This window comes from Chrysemys picta, chromosome 1, assembly GCF_011386835.1.
Source record: "Chrysemys picta bellii isolate R12L10 chromosome 1, ASM1138683v2, whole genome shotgun sequence".
NCBI classification, from domain to species: Eukaryota; Metazoa; Chordata; order Testudines; family Emydidae; genus Chrysemys; species Chrysemys picta.
This window is the reverse complement of record NC_088791.1, coordinates 101613561-101631205: the sequence shown is the minus strand read 5'-3', so window position 1 is coordinate 101631205 and position 17645 is coordinate 101613561. Positions and strand designations below refer to the sequence as shown.

At 44.0% G+C, this 17645-nt stretch overlaps 1 protein-coding gene across 1 annotated transcript in view; it reads right to left on the bottom strand.

The window, feature by feature from the left end:
• Positions 1 to 17645, bottom strand: part of LOC101942670 (tyrosine 3-monooxygenase-like) — a 43249-nt gene that overhangs the window by 16331 nt on the left and 9273 nt on the right. Inside the window, exons 6-8 of the mRNA XM_008171792.3 lie at positions 10450 to 10595; positions 5561 to 5696; positions 2369 to 2438 (exon numbers count right to left, since the gene is read on the bottom strand). Of these exons, the coding sequence (XP_008170014.1) occupies positions 2369 to 2438; positions 5561 to 5696; positions 10450 to 10595 (352 nt within the window). The remainder of the gene's footprint in view (positions 1 to 2368; positions 2439 to 5560; positions 5697 to 10449; positions 10596 to 17645) is intronic.

Below are 17645 nucleotides of genomic sequence, written 5' to 3'. Positions count from 1 at the left end.
GATCCTTGGCTACGGACGTCTGTTCTAATGACTTAGACTTGACTCTTGCTCTGATCATTGGGCATGACTCCTGCTCTGACCACTGGCTATGACCGCCTATGTCTCTATCACATAGAATTTAGAATCAAATTTATGGTCTCAGTCCTTATCTTCAAGGTACTCCGTGGCCTGGGCCCAGGGTATGTACAAGACCATCTAAAAGTCTGCGGGCAACAACTCGGCTCCCCGGTGCAGTGGAATTCTGGACAATCTGAGTCAAGCTCGTCTGTGCAGGAGACAGATCTTTCTCCAGAGCAATCCCAATCTGTGGAATGAATTTCCCCAAGAGCAAAGGTACAGCACAAACCTCACCACTTTCCGATCCAAGGGCAGGGTGCATTTCTTTGTCCTGTCTTCTAGAACAAACACCGAGTAACAGGTGTATATATATATTTTAAAAGACATATGCTACCAAGAAAAGACACTCCACTACTCACACTTCTCCCTCTGGGGAGAGGAGGAGAGAACAAACAACATGTGACAGATGTGTAGTCACATGGCTTTATGGACTACTGGAAGATACTACAGTGGTGAACATGGGTATAAAATAGAATAGAATCGAATAGACCTTGGTAATCTGAGCATAATACACCTCCAGAATTGCTTGAGATACAAATTACTTTATAGTTCTACCAGCCCAATGGAAATTTGAGCCTGTTAAAACTGCCATTAAAGACAATGGAAAGACTCCCATCAACTTCAGTGAGAGCTGGATTGGGCCTATTGGCACTTCAAAAGAGCACTACTGAACTTTTCAGCAGCAGAGTTGACAGCAAGAATCTGTCTACTCCCTTGTATGCTCCCCATTAAGCTAATTACATTATTTTAACAGTGGGAACTGCAATTCTCCGGAGCCTCCTTACAGTTCAAGCCCTGGATACAGTGTCATAGTAACAAAAACAAAACAAGGGCATTTTTACCATTAATTTTCACATAGTGGATGAAATCAAGAAGAATTTCCATGACAGGAATTCAGCCATGAAAAACACTTGATGTCATTCACTTCAATCAGTGAGCTTTTGTGAGCCTGTGTTCGCTCTTCCATAACAGAGCAGAGAAAACAACAACAAAACCTGGTGGTTCTGAAATTACTATAGCCCCTTATTTTTACATCTTTTAATGGTTCTTTATTTCTAGTATCAAGCAAAAGGGAGTGTTCCCCCCACAGGGCAGGGCAGTCACAGGGCATTAGAATATTATATGATTCACTGGTTCGAATATGGTAATGACCAAAACTGATGACCATGTGATAGCTCCTGCTTGTTCCCAGCCCTGGTTCTGCCTTAACTCCAGCCTTGCCCAAGCCTTTCTTCACTCCAGGTAATTGACTTTGATTCCTGACTCTGGCTCCGACCCTTGGCTTTGATCTCTGACCCCAGGCTCCGTGACATGGAACCAACTGGTGATCTCTTTCCAGAACTACTGGACAGGCGTCTATATCACAAAAATACTGACGATTCTGTTGGCAGTCTCAGTAGAGGGCAAAGACTGATGGGGACTGCATGAGGAACCTTCTCATCCCTGGGAGGCTCCCACCAGTTCAAGTTTGAGGCACATTAACAATGCAGGGTAGGGGAAGCTTGTGCTGTTTTTTCCCATGCTGTACCTGTTCTGTGTTTAATTAGAGAACAGATTGGCAATCCCTAGAGATTGCAGTTCCCTAATTAGCCACAGAACACAGGTTTTCAGCAGCACTAAATCCACTTTGGGCCAGATTCTGATACTTTTATATGGAGTAACAGCTTACTCCACATGTAAGTTCCGTTTACTTTAAGGAGACTGCTCATGAGGTAAAGCTCTAATCAATATGAGTAATGGTGTCAGAATATGGCCATTTATAAACAAGATAAAAGTACCCTGGTAGATTGAAATGAAAATGCAGGGACAGGATCAACCTAAATTATGATGGCTCCTGTCTGTGAAACCCAGAGATGCGAGTTCCCATGCAGTATGATGGGTACCTAAGAGAAGAGCCTATTCATTCTCAGGCAGGCAGTGCTTAGGGGTCTCCATTGCAACTGAAGCTTCCCTCTTCTTATTTCTGCCTTGGTTCTCATCTCCCCTAGGAGACACTGCCTGCTCTGGTGCTTACCTCCCCTATGTGACATTGCCTGCCTTGCCTTGCCACTTATCTCCCCTAGGTGACACTGCCTGCCCTGCCCTGGGGTATATTTCCTCTAGGGTGTAGCTGGCACCCCCAATGCAAGAGAGTACAAACACCACCACCACCCTATAAATGGGGGAGAATCAAACCTTCAAAATTAAAATAGCAAATCATATCTAGTCCCTTGTACTCGTTGCTACTGGAATTACAGACAAGGTTCCTTACCTGTGAGAACTGTGCAAATTCTTTGTCTGCTAACATGGGAACATGACCCAACAATTCGTGGCAGCAGTCCCTGGAAAACAAATCACTTTTCTCATGTAATAAAGCTTGTTTTATGTGAAAATCCCCCCAAGTGCAATTCTAAGCAGGGCATAGCTGCTGTTTCACTGCTATTCTTTCTCCTGCTCTTTGCACAGCAATTTCACATGGGCTAGATTCTCAGCTGGCATAATTCAGTGAAGCTCCATTGGGGACATATATAAGGATACCACTGGAGTCAGACAGATGCCAGCTGAGTATTTGGCTCTAGGTCTCTGCTTTCATTTTCTCCTATCCAGTTGTCTGTGCTCTTTCCAAGCCTCCTACCTGTCCAGCTCTGTGTTATCTTCCTACTCTTGTCTTTAAGCCTTCTTCCATGCTATGACTTAGAACTCCCCGCTCCAGTAATTTGCTCAGATACCTCCTTCTTTGCATGGATGGCTCTCCCCAAAATTGACTTTTTCCATGCAGCCTTTCATTGATAACCTTGCCAAGCCCTGAACACACATCATGAAAACAGAACTCCAATGGCCACAGCTCTCATTGACTTCATTCATACCTGTGGGTGCTCAGCAGCTCCTTCGAAAACCAGGCCACAACTACAGAAAAGGCCAGCCTTTTATCCAGTGCCTCTTGTACATATAATCTGTGTATGAACTCAATTTCGAACTGCACGCCATAAGCCAAACTGAGAAGTGGTGCAAATGCTGGTTTGGAACGGGTGTGCAACTGGTGTGGAAAGGGTGTGGAACTGGTGTGGGACTTGGAGAGGCAGAAGCGTGGGCTCATAGCAAGCAAAGCAACCAAGAAGAGGATGTAAGATAAGGCAGGGCAGGCTCAATGTGTAAATTATACTCACTTTCATCCACTCTTACCAATGTGTAACTTACCCCCCAATGTCCCTCCCCAATTATGTCAACTCTGAATTTGGCCCTTGTGGACTCATCTTCAAAGGTGCTGAGCAACCGCATCTCCCAGTAACTTCAATGAGATTGATGGGTGTTCAAAATCAAGCCAAGAGGCTGTGTCTAATTTACATTGTAAGCTTCTCATGGCTGGGTCCACATTTCCTGTGTCATGGAAGCGGCCAAACATCTTCTCAGAGTTCAACAAATGGTCAACACAATAAGAATGAACAGATTAAACCAGATTCTCCCCAGTCTTTTCCTTCTCCAGACATCTTTGCATAAGAAACAGACTCCCCCTCTCATGGACCACTTCCACCTCTGCTTGCTTCTCAAATTATTTCACTCCGTGGACCATGTTGTGGTAATTGGGCCTACAAATTTATCCTAATTGCGAGCTCAACTGTAAAAAGTGACTGAAAGGTCTTAAAATGTCACAATAACCTACGATAACAACACAGGTTGATGGGCAAAAGGTAACCAAAGTACAACTCAGACTGTCATATAAGGTTGTTTATAAAAATTAGCACAAGTGAAAAAACAGAACTGAATTAGTTCAGACAAAAAGAGCCTCTTGATAGAACTCAAGGATTGTGTTAAAATCACGCTGGTAAACAAGAAACGCATGGGGTCTGAAAATTCATGAATCAAAATTGGTGTTTTGGAAATTAGGCCTAATTTGTAGACCAAATAATGAGGGAATGGGCTCATTCTGCCCATCACTCCCTTTTGGGGTCCTTAAAAAAAGAGAGAGAGACACACCAGCGCCGTATTATTGCCTAGGCCGACAAGGCCTAGGCCTAGGGCGGCCAATTTTCAGGGGTGGAAGCTCCCCTCCATGCCCCGCCCCCCTGATCCAGCTCACCTCCGCCTCCTCTGCAAGCTTGCCGTGGCGTCCTGTTTCTCTCCCCTTCCAGCGCTTGCGCCGCGAAACAGCTGTTTCGCGGGGCAGGGAGGGAGTGGGGAGGAGGGGGAACGCCACGCGCTGGGGGAAGAGGCGGGGTTGGGGGTGGGGATTTGGGGAAGGGATCCAATAGGGGAAGGGAGGGGGCAGAGTTGCGGCAAGGACTTTGGGGAGGGGGTTGGAATGGGAGCGGGAAAAGAGCGGAGTCGGGGCGGGGCCAGGGCGGCAATTATTTCCCAGCCTAGGGGCGGCAAAATTATTAATCTGCCACTGAGACACACCTTGGGGGAAAAGCTAATGGGCTGCGACACTGGCTGATATAAGATGAGAGAAAAGGAAGAAGCAAGGTTCACCATCATGGCTGCCACCCCCACCATCTCCTGGAACCTTGGGCCTCTATCCTAAGAGGTGTCCTGACCAGACTGGTCCAGAGAGAAGGGGGCATACCTCATCCTCTCCCCCACTAGCTCTGGCTGAATCCCAAACACCACCTGCCATGTGAGACTTGGTTTCCCCTGCACACCCCCTTTGTTCTTTTCCTTCCCTACCTTATTTCTTCTCTTTCCTATCTCTCTCCTTTTTCCTTCTGCCTGAGAAGAGTCTGGCTTAGCCAGGCAAGGCTGCATTTTTTTAACACTGCTGTAAGCCTGTGACCAGAGAGGGAGCTAAAAACAATGCTCTAAACAGCCTGGTGATATGAGTTTGTCAGGTCTCAGAGTTGCTGGTAAGACTGTGTGCTGTGCCTGTGTTTTTCCAGCAATGAGATTGCAAGCGATACTCAACCTCAGAGACAAAAGCTGCTATTTTCCATCTTTGCTGTTCCCTTCTTTCCCATTTTGTGCGTGTGCGTCTTGTTTTGTCTTCTAGGAAATGGGATTGGACTTTAACAACAGCTACAAGACCAGCTCCAGCCCATCTCAACTAACTTCTCTTCTCCCCAAACAACAGTTATTCCCATCTCAAAACCTGTCAAACAAAGGGACTTTTCCTTCTAGAAACTCTCTTCAGCCAAAGGGAAAGGGAACGAGGGAGGGATGTTGTTAAAGTGAAAGCCTTACTTAATACTTTACATTTCAAATGCTTTAACTTTTTCCTTCTTTTCGGTATCTTTAATAAAAGGTTTAAAGGATGTTTTATGGTGTTTTTGCCATGGTACTAAGCAGACTGAGGTCTCTGTATATCAAAGACCTTGTTTAACACTGAGAATGTTGGACAATGACTGGGTTACATTAACACCCTTGACTCTTTGAGCCCCTGTATTCCATCTAAATTAGTACAACCACCACCACCACCACGAAAGGCTCACAGATTGAGAACCACTGGATTGTGCCATATCATCCTACTTACGGTTCTGGGGAATGCATAGGGGAAGAGGAATGCCTTATATACTGTGTGCTCTGAAAGACACGAAATGCCAGGCTGGCAAGGAAGTCACGAGGTGATAGCAGCCCTGCAGCTGGTCTCAGCTGAAAGCCTGTTCTTTCTGCAAAAGAAAACAACCCAGCAGGAAAATCTACTGTGAACATAACTCCACAGCATCCAAGCAGTTTGAAATTTCCTTTGCATTTAGTCTCAGAACTTTCTTGTACAGATGGATAAGGAAAATGTCTGTCTATTTTAGGTACGAATATGGGCTCTATTACCTTGGTATCTGAGTGCCTCACAATCCTTCGTGTATTTATCTTTCTAACACCTCTGTGAAGAAGGGCAGGGATATAATCCACATTTTACGGATGGGAATTGAAGCACCGAGAGGTTAAGTGACTTGTCCACAGAGGAAAGCTGTGGTACAGCAGGAAATGGAAGCTGGATCTCCCAGGTCCCAGCCCACTGCCCTAACCACTGTCAGCTTTCTTCTCTTGTAATAATAAATGTCAGAAATAAACAAGAGTTTTGGATGGTATGCACACCCTCTTGATTCAGGGCACAAGGCAACTTTCAGCTGTTGGCGGCTCAGCAGGTATATTCCCTGGTTATACATTAGCCTGTAACTACCTACTGTAGGATTCTTACACCTTCCTCTGAAGAAGCCGGTGCTGGCTACTGTCGGAGACACGGCACTGAACTAGATGGACCTCAGGTCTAAGCTAGTCTGGCAATTCCTATGGTCCTGCATGGGCCTTTTATGACACAATCAACTTCAAGTAGTCAAGTTACCGTATGGTATTATGTTGTGTTTCATTTATTTTGTGTGCATGATTCAAAAGCAGAAACTGGATTCACACTGGCAGCACACTGCCATGCATTTTTGGAGAGTGTATTTTTTGATTTTTGCAGTCTGTTGAAATCATTGGGGTGCAGCAGCAACTGAATTTACATGGGACCCCTACAAGGTATGTAACAGGTAGGGTTACTCATTATGGGTAATTTGGCCCTTAGCCTTTCTACATTTTCATTTTAACATTCTTTTCAGAGCTGTCAGCTCCCATTTTTCCATCTGATCTTGCACCTTTGTGTTTTATTTGTCTAAGTTTAAACTATAAGCCCCCTTTGGCAAAGCCCATGTTTTCTACGTGTTCAAAAAGCATCATGTAAAACTGCCGTAATTTAAGAAGAGTAGATGATAATCTTTTTGAAGCCCCATATTCCAAATCTGTGTTGCATTCCCTGCTTTCATAAATACTGTTTCAGCTCTCATTTTAATTACTTTTATTGCGTACAACTAAAAAAATAAAAGGACCGAAATGGCTTTGTACTTGCTTTCCTAATTTGTTTAAACAGAAATGTTTCCCACAGAAACCAAGCTGTTCACGTGAAATGTTTTATGTTTCTTCCAGCATATTTGGTCTCAGTCTGTTTGGTCACTAGTTCTCTTTCTCATATAAAGACAATCTTCCGGGGGAAGAGGTAGAAGCCCCATCCCTAGAGACATTTGAAGTCAGACTGGACAAAGCAGGGAACACTCTTTCCCTGGCAGGATGATGACCTGGAGGAAAGGTCTTTTCCATCTTGAATTTCTATGATTTGTTGAGCCAAATTCAAAGACAATGTGTAAGATGCATCATGTAAGCTACACAGTAGTAAGTACATGTGAATCTAAGGGCACGTCTTCACTACCCGCCGGATCGGCGGGTAGCAACCAATCTATTGGGGATTGACTTATCGCGTCTTCACTAGACACGATAAAATCGATCCCTGATCTCTCTGCCGTCTACTCCTGAAATCCACCACGGCAAGAGGCGGAAGCGTAGTCGACGGCGGAGCGGCAGTGGTCGACTCGCCACCGTCCTCACAGCCAGGTAAGTCGACCTAAAATACGCAACTTCAGCTACGCTATTCACGTAGCTGAAGTTGCGTATCTTAGGTCGGATCCTCCCCCCCCATAGTGTAGACCTAGCCTAAGAGTTTAGATTGTACTTGGACTACCTGCCTGTGCAAGGGTATCAGGAGGAACTGGGAGAACCTACACCGGCTATTCAGAGACCTGTCATGGCAGTTAGGCCCTGGCTATATCACTGGGACTGCTCAGGACTAGCATTGCACATGACCACAGCTCCACCTACAGCTGGAAAGAACTGCACACTGCCTCTCAGTATAGGATATAGTGGCTGGTATGTCCCCACCTCATGCTATGGAATTCTGGGAGACACAATGCCACCTAGAGCTCCTCTGGGGAAGTGCAGCTCTTCGCCATCCACAACACGGGCTGGATTCCACCCAAGGTATTTGTAAATAAGAGGTACGCCTTATGCACCCTAATCTCACAAGATGGCTCACTGACATTGGACTGGCTGTTGCAGCTGCTGCAGATCTTGCAATGGTACCATTAGACTCTGACTTAGAGTGAGTTTGTGCCAAAGGGATCTGACAGTAACTGCAACTCTCACAATGCCCTAAGAGGAACGCTGTGTGATAAGGAGAATCTAAAGTTAGAATTGTTGGTGACAAGGAGGTATCGATGGATATTGATTCAGTCTGGACCCAAGTATCTTATCCACCACTATGAGTCCAGCCATAAACAACACTGGTTTGTGGAACACTCTGAATTTCCCTCCCCCGATAGATATTTGCAGAGTTTTCTAACTGATGATTTTTTATCATACTTTTGCCCAGAACAACTTGCATGATGACACATGGAAATAACTTAGGACCACAATCTAGAGCAGATGTGAATAGCCACAGACATCTCTAAACAAAATCTAACTGTACACATACAAAGAGTGCGCACCAGTAGATCCTTACTTTGCCCTAATCTCCCCGCTTCTGTTATCCCTTCTGAAGTGAGCTAGGACTGATAAAAAAATACCAATATCAGTCACATTCAGAGCAGTATCCTAAGACCTATTTACAAAGCTAAAGCTCCCTGCTGACTGCTGGCAGTAAAACACACAGAGAAGAAACATATCCAATTCCTCGCCACCATCCAGAGATGCTCCGATATTATAGTGAGCGCAGGGTGGGTAGATAGGAAGGGGGGAGGGAGAATACTAAAACAAGCCCTAAATTGGTCAGGGGCAGATATGGTTGCCATGTACGCCAAGGAGAGGCTCAATGGAGCAGAAAAGGAAGAGAGAACAGAGAAGGAGCTGGGTGATGGGCGAAGCCTGGAGGTTTGGCTCAGCGAGTCAAGGAAAGACATGGTTGAACCCACTGTGTAGGATTTTCCAAAATGAACGGTAATCAATAAAACAAAATGTCATTTTACCTACACAGTGAGGTATGATATTCCCTTAGTTGGGATTGGGAATGTTGTGATCCATTATTATTTTAAGTGATTCTCTTTTTTCTTATATTGAATAAACTTCCCTTAGCTAAGGCACTTTCAAGTCTTACACTTTTTTTCAGGACAATTTCACTGTGGCATGTTTTCAAAGGGAAACAGCCTCTGGCCTCTGGTGAGAGGCAAATGATAAGAAAAAGACAAGTGACCTGGTCCAAGACATCTTCTAGACACTGGCTGTGATCAGTAGGGGTCTGGAAGAAGCCACCTGAGCAGAGGCAGTGGCAGGATTAGGACATGAAGGTAACAACAACGGTGTGTTAAGAAAAACAATGTGTATTATGAACCTGATTCTGACCACATGTTCACTAGTGTAAATCAGGAATAATCCCAATTGAAGATAATGGAGTTATACTTGTGTATCACCAGTGTAAGTGATATCAGAATTAGGCCATTGTCCCCATGATCCAGCAAGGAAACTTAAAGGAAACCTACAATATTCTTAGTTATTTCTCACATTCTGTTAGTGAACAAGCTAATGGGCCAGATCCCTAGGCCCAACTGAGCAGTGTTCAACTCATGAATATCTGGGATGTGGGAGGTTGCCTCTCAGGCATCTTTCCACTCTCCTTATCCTTAACCCAACCACAGGCTCCCAGCATAATGTAGAGCAGCCTAAAGGCAGCTCTACATTATGTCAGCAACAGCAAATCTCAAGGACTGCTTTGCCATCTTGGAATTGCTGGAGGGCATTGTGCTCCAGTTCCACCTCCTCCTAGCCCTGGCAATGTCCTCAGCCCACCCAGGAATGCCTACTATTCCTGGGGTTGGATGGGTGGATGACATAGTCCTGGCCATTCCAATTTACACCTCTGAAGGATGTCTCTACATCCGGGGAATTTCTGGCTGCACTAGCAATGCAGCTGTCCATTCCCTTTGTGCTTCTGGATCAACACAAGGGTCTGGCCCAATATACCTTAGTCTCTAATTAAAATGACAATGTACTGGAAATCTCTTCAGCGGTAGGTTAAGCCAATTTGTCTTGCATCTGTTTATTGGCCGATTGAGAGGTTCACTTGATTTGATAAACATCCAATTTAAACTTAATGTATTTTAAGTTAAATCTACCATTTATATATTTATTTTGCCATACTTTAGCAACTGTCTTTGGCCTGCCTCTGGCACCCTTCCTATTGCTGGGAGAGCAGCAAGGAGGGTGTTTTCTTTTACTGCAGCCATTCCTTGGCTACTCCAGATTACAGTTAATTTGGCAAGCCGATTTGTCAAAAAGGCACACCCTGTCTTGGAACTGAATCTATCCGGGGGGTTAGTAATACAGGATCTCAATCTCCACTGTGTCCTCTGTCACTCAAACATCTGCTGACAGACTAACTTGAGCTTGCACCCTCTCAATATTGTATCTATTCCTAACCCCCTCTCCTTGTTATTAGCGAACAGATCTTCACGCCCAGTTCATTCAGAATGGGGGTCTACCATCAACACCTCTTTCCATCACACATCATTGTAGATTCCCAACCTAGGGAGTGCTAAAATACAGTGGACTGTAATGTCTTGCCTTTTAAAAATCTGGAGACATCCTGAAGCTGAGGTATACTATCCTCTTGGTATCCACAGCATTTCTCCAGCTGCTGAAAGGCATCCAGGTACTGCTTACAGGCGTGGGTAGGATAGAGGCTGCTCAGCTTCCTGTAGACTTCCCTCCTGAAAGAACAACAACCCTTAGTTCATGTCCTTTACTAGGAGCAGCACCTCTTCTCCCTGGCTTCAGAACCACAGCTATTCACACAGGCAGGGCAGAGAGGGTATCTAACACCAAGCTGAGCTCAGAAAAAATGATGCTCTGAAGCCGAAGCCTGGATGGAGGCTGCAGGGTAGGATTTTTCCAGGAGATGGGCACAAAACGAGGAACCAGATATGGGCCTTGATCTTGCACTTGACTCTGCCCAGGCAGATCTTGGTGCCTGTGTGGAACCCCATGAACTGTTCAACTGTAAACGGGCACCCAGAGTTTCCCTATTCAGGAAAGCACGAAGTATGTGCATAAAGTGAAGGATATGCTTCAGTGCTTTCTTGCATCAGGGTAGAGTGACCAGAGGGCAAGTGTGAAAAATCGGGACAGGGACTGGGGGCGTAATAGGTGTAAGATACCACCCAGGCAGCTCTGAATGCAAGATGGAGATGTCCATCACCTCAAATTTTGGAGGTGTTTAGCTTATTGTAATAAAAGGTGCTATATACAATTATATAAAATTAGTTGGCAGTGCATGGAATCTAGGGCTTTGGTTTGGGCCCTTCTCATGTATTTTATTATTTTATTTTAAAGGCCCCACTTTCAAAATATATTTAGCTATTGCAAAATTAACAAGCACTAAAGTGATGGCAGGGAAGCTTATAGAAATGGTTATATTTATTCACACCCAACTCTGGGATTCTAACAAGTGTATAAACAGTATTTTATGAAAATTGAGATCATTCTTGGAAATACTGACCAAAGAAAATGACTTTCTCTTGTTTTTGTATTGTACGTTTTTTGCTGCTATTGTTGCTATGGAGGTGATAGCCAGTATCTTGTAAGGGTGTCATTCCATCACATGAACTTCTTACGTTAGCGTGGGTGTAATTGGGAAAAAAAGAAACAGACGTAGACAGTGGCTGTTGTCAGTATTGTAAAAGCTGCATGAGCTCCATCTCCACAGAGAAGACAGGAAAAGTTTAGGAGAATAAGAGGCCAGATTTTGCCCTAACTTATTTCCCATAGAATAACATTGACTTTAATGGTATTGTATAGGGTGTAAAGCAGCGCATCAGTCCAAGATTGCTCTCTGTACAGTCTTAGCTAGACTTGTGGGAAGAATCTGGACATACTTACTTCAAAGAGTGACTTTACTGTTAATACTAGCACCAAAGCTTCGGCAGGATCGGAGACTAGAAATGAATGTGACCCAAAACTCCAGGTCCAAATATTCTTCTTCAACTTTGGGCAAGTTTGTGTCTTGATAAGATGCTGGATGCCCTGTCCCGTTTCTCTATGGGACTAATATGGGTCATTTCGTTTTAAAACAAAACAAACTTTAAAGTCCAGGGGCCAGAGCCTCAGCCAGTGTAAATAGACACAGTCAATGAATTTTATCTAATTGTGTGGATGAGGCTTTGGCCCACAGTGTATTTTGTAACCACGTCTCTTTCAGCACCATTTGTCTGCATAATTATCACCATCAGCATAGAAGAGGAGAAGCCACTAGGTACTGGCCTTCTAATATAGGGCTTGGAGGAGGAGACATGGAGGACAGAAGCCCCACAGAGAAAGAAGTTGTTGCCAGGATACTTTGACATGGGAGGAGCCATTTTTGGCCCCTTTCTTCTCCATATGGTTTATTCTTACTCCCTGGTTGGATGAAGAAATGGGGAATAACATAAAAAGAATGAATATATCTTGTGTGGGCATAAATACCTCGTCTCACATGTGAACGCAGCTATTTGTACAAGGAACAGGCGTTCTCCAAACCATTGTACAGAGCACATGAATAAGGATGAACTGAGCAGCTGGAAATTCAAATGAATATTTGTGAGCCCTGTATTCAGCCTGCTCTAGCTGTAGGGACCAACGATGCTGAAGGGCCAGTGCTGGCCATCCCCACCCTAACAAGAAGGGTGGGAAGGGCAGAGTGCAGAGTGGGGGGATAAGCAGAGGAACCTGATCCTATAGCAGCCCCTCAGACTGCAGTCCACACTCTGAGAAGACAAGGCGAATCCCTGCAGAAGAGTTTGTGATCCTGCCTTCGGAAGCCTACGATCAGCAGCAAAGGGACATTCCCTGTGTTGAGGCTGCTTTACCTCTAGTTATCACCGGGGGTGGGACTTCTGGTCACCTGTGTTCAAGAAAGATTAATGCAAACTGGAACAAGTGCAGAGAAGAACTGCGAGGATGATCGGGAATGGAGAGCCTAACATGTGAGAGGAGACAAGGAGAGCTTGGCCTCTTTATCCTAGCAAAACAAAGGCTGAGGGGGAATCTGACTGCTCTCTATAAATGCATTGGGGGGGTAAGCCCCATGGAAGGAGAACAGCTATTGAAGCTAATGGACAATGTTGGTACAAGAACAACTATGTATAAACTGACCATGAACAACAGGCTGGAAATTAAATGAAAGTTTTTACCCATCAGAGGGTGAGGTTCTGGAACAGCATCCCAGTAGCAGTTGTGGGGGCCAAACACCCTAACTCGTTTTAAGGTGGCGCTTGATAAATTTATGAATGGAATTATATGCTGTGGTTTCCTGTGACAGCACGGGACTGGGCTTGACCCAGCAGATCCCTTCCAGGCCTATGTTCCTATGAATTCTGCTTACAAACCAGGTAGAAAGGGGCTGAGTTAGAAAACAGAAATTACAGACTTTTAAATATGCTTACTTTACTTTAAATATACTGTACAAAACTTTTTAATGTTTTTAAAAAATAGACCAATACTTCCCTATTAGAAAATTTAAAATTGTGTTTACACTTACAATAGAGACAAGTTTAAAATTAATTGTACGGGTTGCTCTAGAACTAAGTTTAGCATTACATACGCTTTTATTGCAAACAGTTTCCTTTTTTTAGAAAATTAGAAGCACTGCAAATAAAAAAATAGCATATTTTATTCTTAGACAATAGAGAGAAGAAACAGTGGTCTTCATTTAGTATTCTCAGCTGTTGTGCACTATTGATCTGCACTGCCCAGCTGCAGTGTTCCAGCCCAGAGGTGTCTACAATTCAGTGACAGGACAACAGAACTGTGTACACGTAGGGCTCAATTCTGCAGTCCTTACACAGGCAAAATTCCCACTGCTTCAGTGCACAGCTTTTCTAGGTTTGAAAGCCGTGGAAAGCAGCTCCCTAGTAAGCTGTCAGAGGCAGAGGAAATGTTAACCTGCTTTGAAGGCGGAACCTCCTAACACCAAACCCCTCCACAGAGAGTTTCAGAGCTGCTCAGGAGGCGCCGCTGGTGAGCTCAGGAACATGTGCTCCTCTCCTTCCTTCTGCACTTCCTTCTCTTCTCATTCTTTGGATTGCCTTCAAAGACCCCAGACCACGAGGGGGAAAGCGGAGGAAGTCCATCCTGAGCCAGGCTGTAGTCACTTCCCTTTGTGATCAATGGTTTGTGGAAAGATGCGCCACCCTTAGATGACTGGGATGGGTTTTTAAAATTCCCTGGGACACAGAAGAGTGCTGGAGTTGCTAGAGAAAGTAGAAAATGGTCCTTCCAAACATTTTTTCCCACAGAAAATGGCTTTTTGAAACAATGAAAATGTTTGGAAAAAAAATCTGTTTTTCTCAAAATTTGAGGGAATATTGATAAAAAACCTGAAAACCAATTTTTTAAAAACAAAAAACCCCTACACTTTTAAATTATAAGCTGAACAATTTCAGTTACTGAGAAAGAGAAATATATATCTATACACACTCAGTGGTAGTTTTTAGACAAAATGCTAAAAACATACCATTAGTCTGACCCAGTATGGCCATTCTTATGTTCTCATGATAACTGCATTCAAAAAAGAACTAGATACGTTCATAGAGAATAGGTCCTACAATAGCTATTAGCCAAGATAGTCAGGGACAGAACCCTATACTCTGAGTGTCCTTAAACCTCTGACTGCCAGAAGCTGGAACTGGGTGAGAGGCAATGGATCACTCAGAATCAGTAGCATAGCTGGGGGGGAGCGGGGCAATGGCAGCTCCCCCACTGAGCATCTTGGCGCCTTTTTAATTTTTACTCACCCAGCGGTGCTCCGGGTCTTTGGCGGCACCTCAGCGGCGGACCCTCACTCGCTCTGGGTGTCTTCGGCAGCACTGAAGGAAATGCTGCTGAAGACCTGTGGAGCGAGTGAAGGTCCCACCGCTGAGGTGCTGCTGAAGACCCGTGGAGCAAGTGAAGGTCCCACCGCTGAGGTGCTGCTGAAGACCTGGAGCGCCACCGGGTGAGTAAAAGCACCGCCCCGTCAGTAAAAGCGCTGCAGTGGGTGGCGCCTTTTTTTTTTATGCTCCCCCTGTTCCCTCCACCTGGCTACGCCACTGCTCAGAATTACCCTGTTCTGTTCATTCCCTCTGAAGCATTGGCACTGGCCACTATCAGAAGACAGGATATTGGGCTAAACGGACCATTGGCCTGACCTCATGTGGCCATTCTTATATACTTAATTTAAAAAAAAAATCAGACACAATTTGATTTTCATCAAAAACATTTTGTGAGATGAAAATTATTTCCTGACCATCTCTAGTACCGCCCCTAGATAAAATTTATTCAGAACACTAAGGATAATACACCTGAGAAATTTAGGGTCTGATCCAACTCCCATTACAGACAGTGAAATGATTCTTACTGACTTTAGTGGAGTTGGATCAGGCCCTATTTAGTGTGGGAGGAGGAAGGTGATAACTATTTTAAAAGGGAATATTCGTTGTAAATACTAAAAGTTAGTAAAAATCTGGATTTCTAAAACTGAACCTTGATCTGAATAGTGTTGTAAATTAAGTGCACTGTAAATGCACGCATGCTGAGAGCATATGTGTGCTGTTTCTTTAAAATGACAGGTGTGGGTTGTGAAAGATTCTAGGCAGAATCTTGACAGTGAAGCAGTGGGAAAGACAGCTGGGACAGCTTTAGGGATAATGCTGTTTCCTTATTCTAATCAAGTTCCTTGTTCTCTGTTAGAAGAAGGTGACTGTCTGCCTTTACTATTGTCACATGACATATGTCTCAATATCTTTGTCCTCTGTTCTCCCTTTTCCTGGGCAACCTCTTCCCAGTAAACATCTCCCCATTTGCTCCCATGACCGTTCCGTTTATGCCTCTGCAATAACTATGCCTGACAACATAGATTGTCCAAGCCCTGTTTTTGGAAGCTGAGATTTCTGCTCTTGTTTTCATTTTTATACACATGTTGCTACAAACTAAAGGCATCCAACAGCTCTTCAGAGCTAACATCAAGGGACTTTACAGCATGTTAAAAAAATTCCCCTTTGGTTTCCCTGTATCCATATTAAGTTGTGTTGTAATGCAGCTGACCTCAGCACACAGCCCTAGGGAGCACAGTAACAACTGTGAGATCTAATTTTGGAATTTGGGTTGCTGGGGCTAACTGTGTTGAGGAGATAGATAGATACCCCCGAAAGGCCTGTTCCATTTACCACTGTGGGAATAGTTCTCGATGGAGAATGGCTGCCGTGATGGAGGTTGGCAGAAAAAGGGGAAAAAACAGGAAAGAACACACAATTTAATTTTCTTAAATACAACATTCCCACACACCAGAACATGCCAATATTGTTGGCTGGTGAGAGCCGTCATGCACATGATGCTAAGGACTTAAAAGGCATGTTACTACTTTTCAAAGGTTATTTGAAAATCTAGCTTGTAAAAATAATAGAAGTTGGATGAGTAGGATATGATGTTCCTTGGTAGTTATCCGGTGCTCATTTTGCAAATTCTAAGGCCCAATGGATTTTATTTAAAATAAAACACTCCTTCAGAGAGGAAGGATGACCTTGTTGCTGAGGTGCTGGTTGGGGACTTGGGAGATCTAGGCTCAATTCCTGGCTGTGCCCTGTAAGACCTTGGGCTAATTGTCTAATTTCGCACTTTCCCATCTGTAAAATGGGGATAGTAATTTTTCCTTTCTCCCACCTTTTGTCCGTCTTGTCCATTTAGATAGTCCCTACCAAGAAGAGTGTACAATCTTCAACTATGTGTACATGCAGTACTTAGCACAGTGGGGCCCTGATCTCAAGTGGGACCACAAGACATTCTTGTAAGACAAGTAACCCATAACAATAATTATTGCTATATAGTGTGATTTTTGAAAGGCAGCTAGGGAAGATGGAAGGAGGTGGACAAGAAATCAAAACTCCCCTTTCTTCCAAAACCTTCATCCATTTCTGAAGTTGGCAAATGTCTTCTAGGTTTAATGAATTTCTTGCATTATTTTTTTGTTGCAAATCCCACTGGGGTTTTTGCACTGGGATAGCTACAATGAGGAAAACACCAGGGGAAATGGGCTGCACTGGTGTGAAAAGTGACTTTCTCTAGTGTGGCTTGCCCTGGGTTCATCTGAGATCATGAAGCTTTTTTATTGTAAGTTAAGACCATGTTTATTCAGAGAGTGAGTCAACTTAAAAAGGAACATTTTTAACGTAAAGGGAAACCTGTGCTGTGCACTGGGGTTAGAAACATCCCTCACCCCATAAATTGCTAGATAGATGCACTCCCTTGCACTACTATCTATCTCAGCATGTATATATTAAGAGCACCCCTTTGCATCGGTTCTAGCATATACAGGGGAGGAAAGAGGAGAAGAGAAAAATTCAAATGGAAAAATACACTCTGTGTGTGTGTATATGTATATACATTTGACTACACTGATTTTTCTCATCCTTCCCACTTTCACATGGCTTTTCACTTTTTGCTCCGTCTTCACCCTTTTTTTCCCCACTGGATTATTCTTTCTCCCCTTCTCTCTTCTTTTTTCACACTAGCCCCTAAGTAGAACATGAACCAGATAATGTTCAATTTTAAGTTAAGGACATAGGAATTGCCATGCTGGACTGACCAGTGGTTCAGCTAGTCCAGCATCCTCTCTGGCAGAGACCAGTAACATGAATTCAGGCCCCTATGTTTATAAGGAACCAAACAAAAACCACAGACTCAAATCCAGATCTGGATCCAGATCTGAATTTTCTGGCTTGGGACCAATCTCTTTTAAAGATTCTGAAATA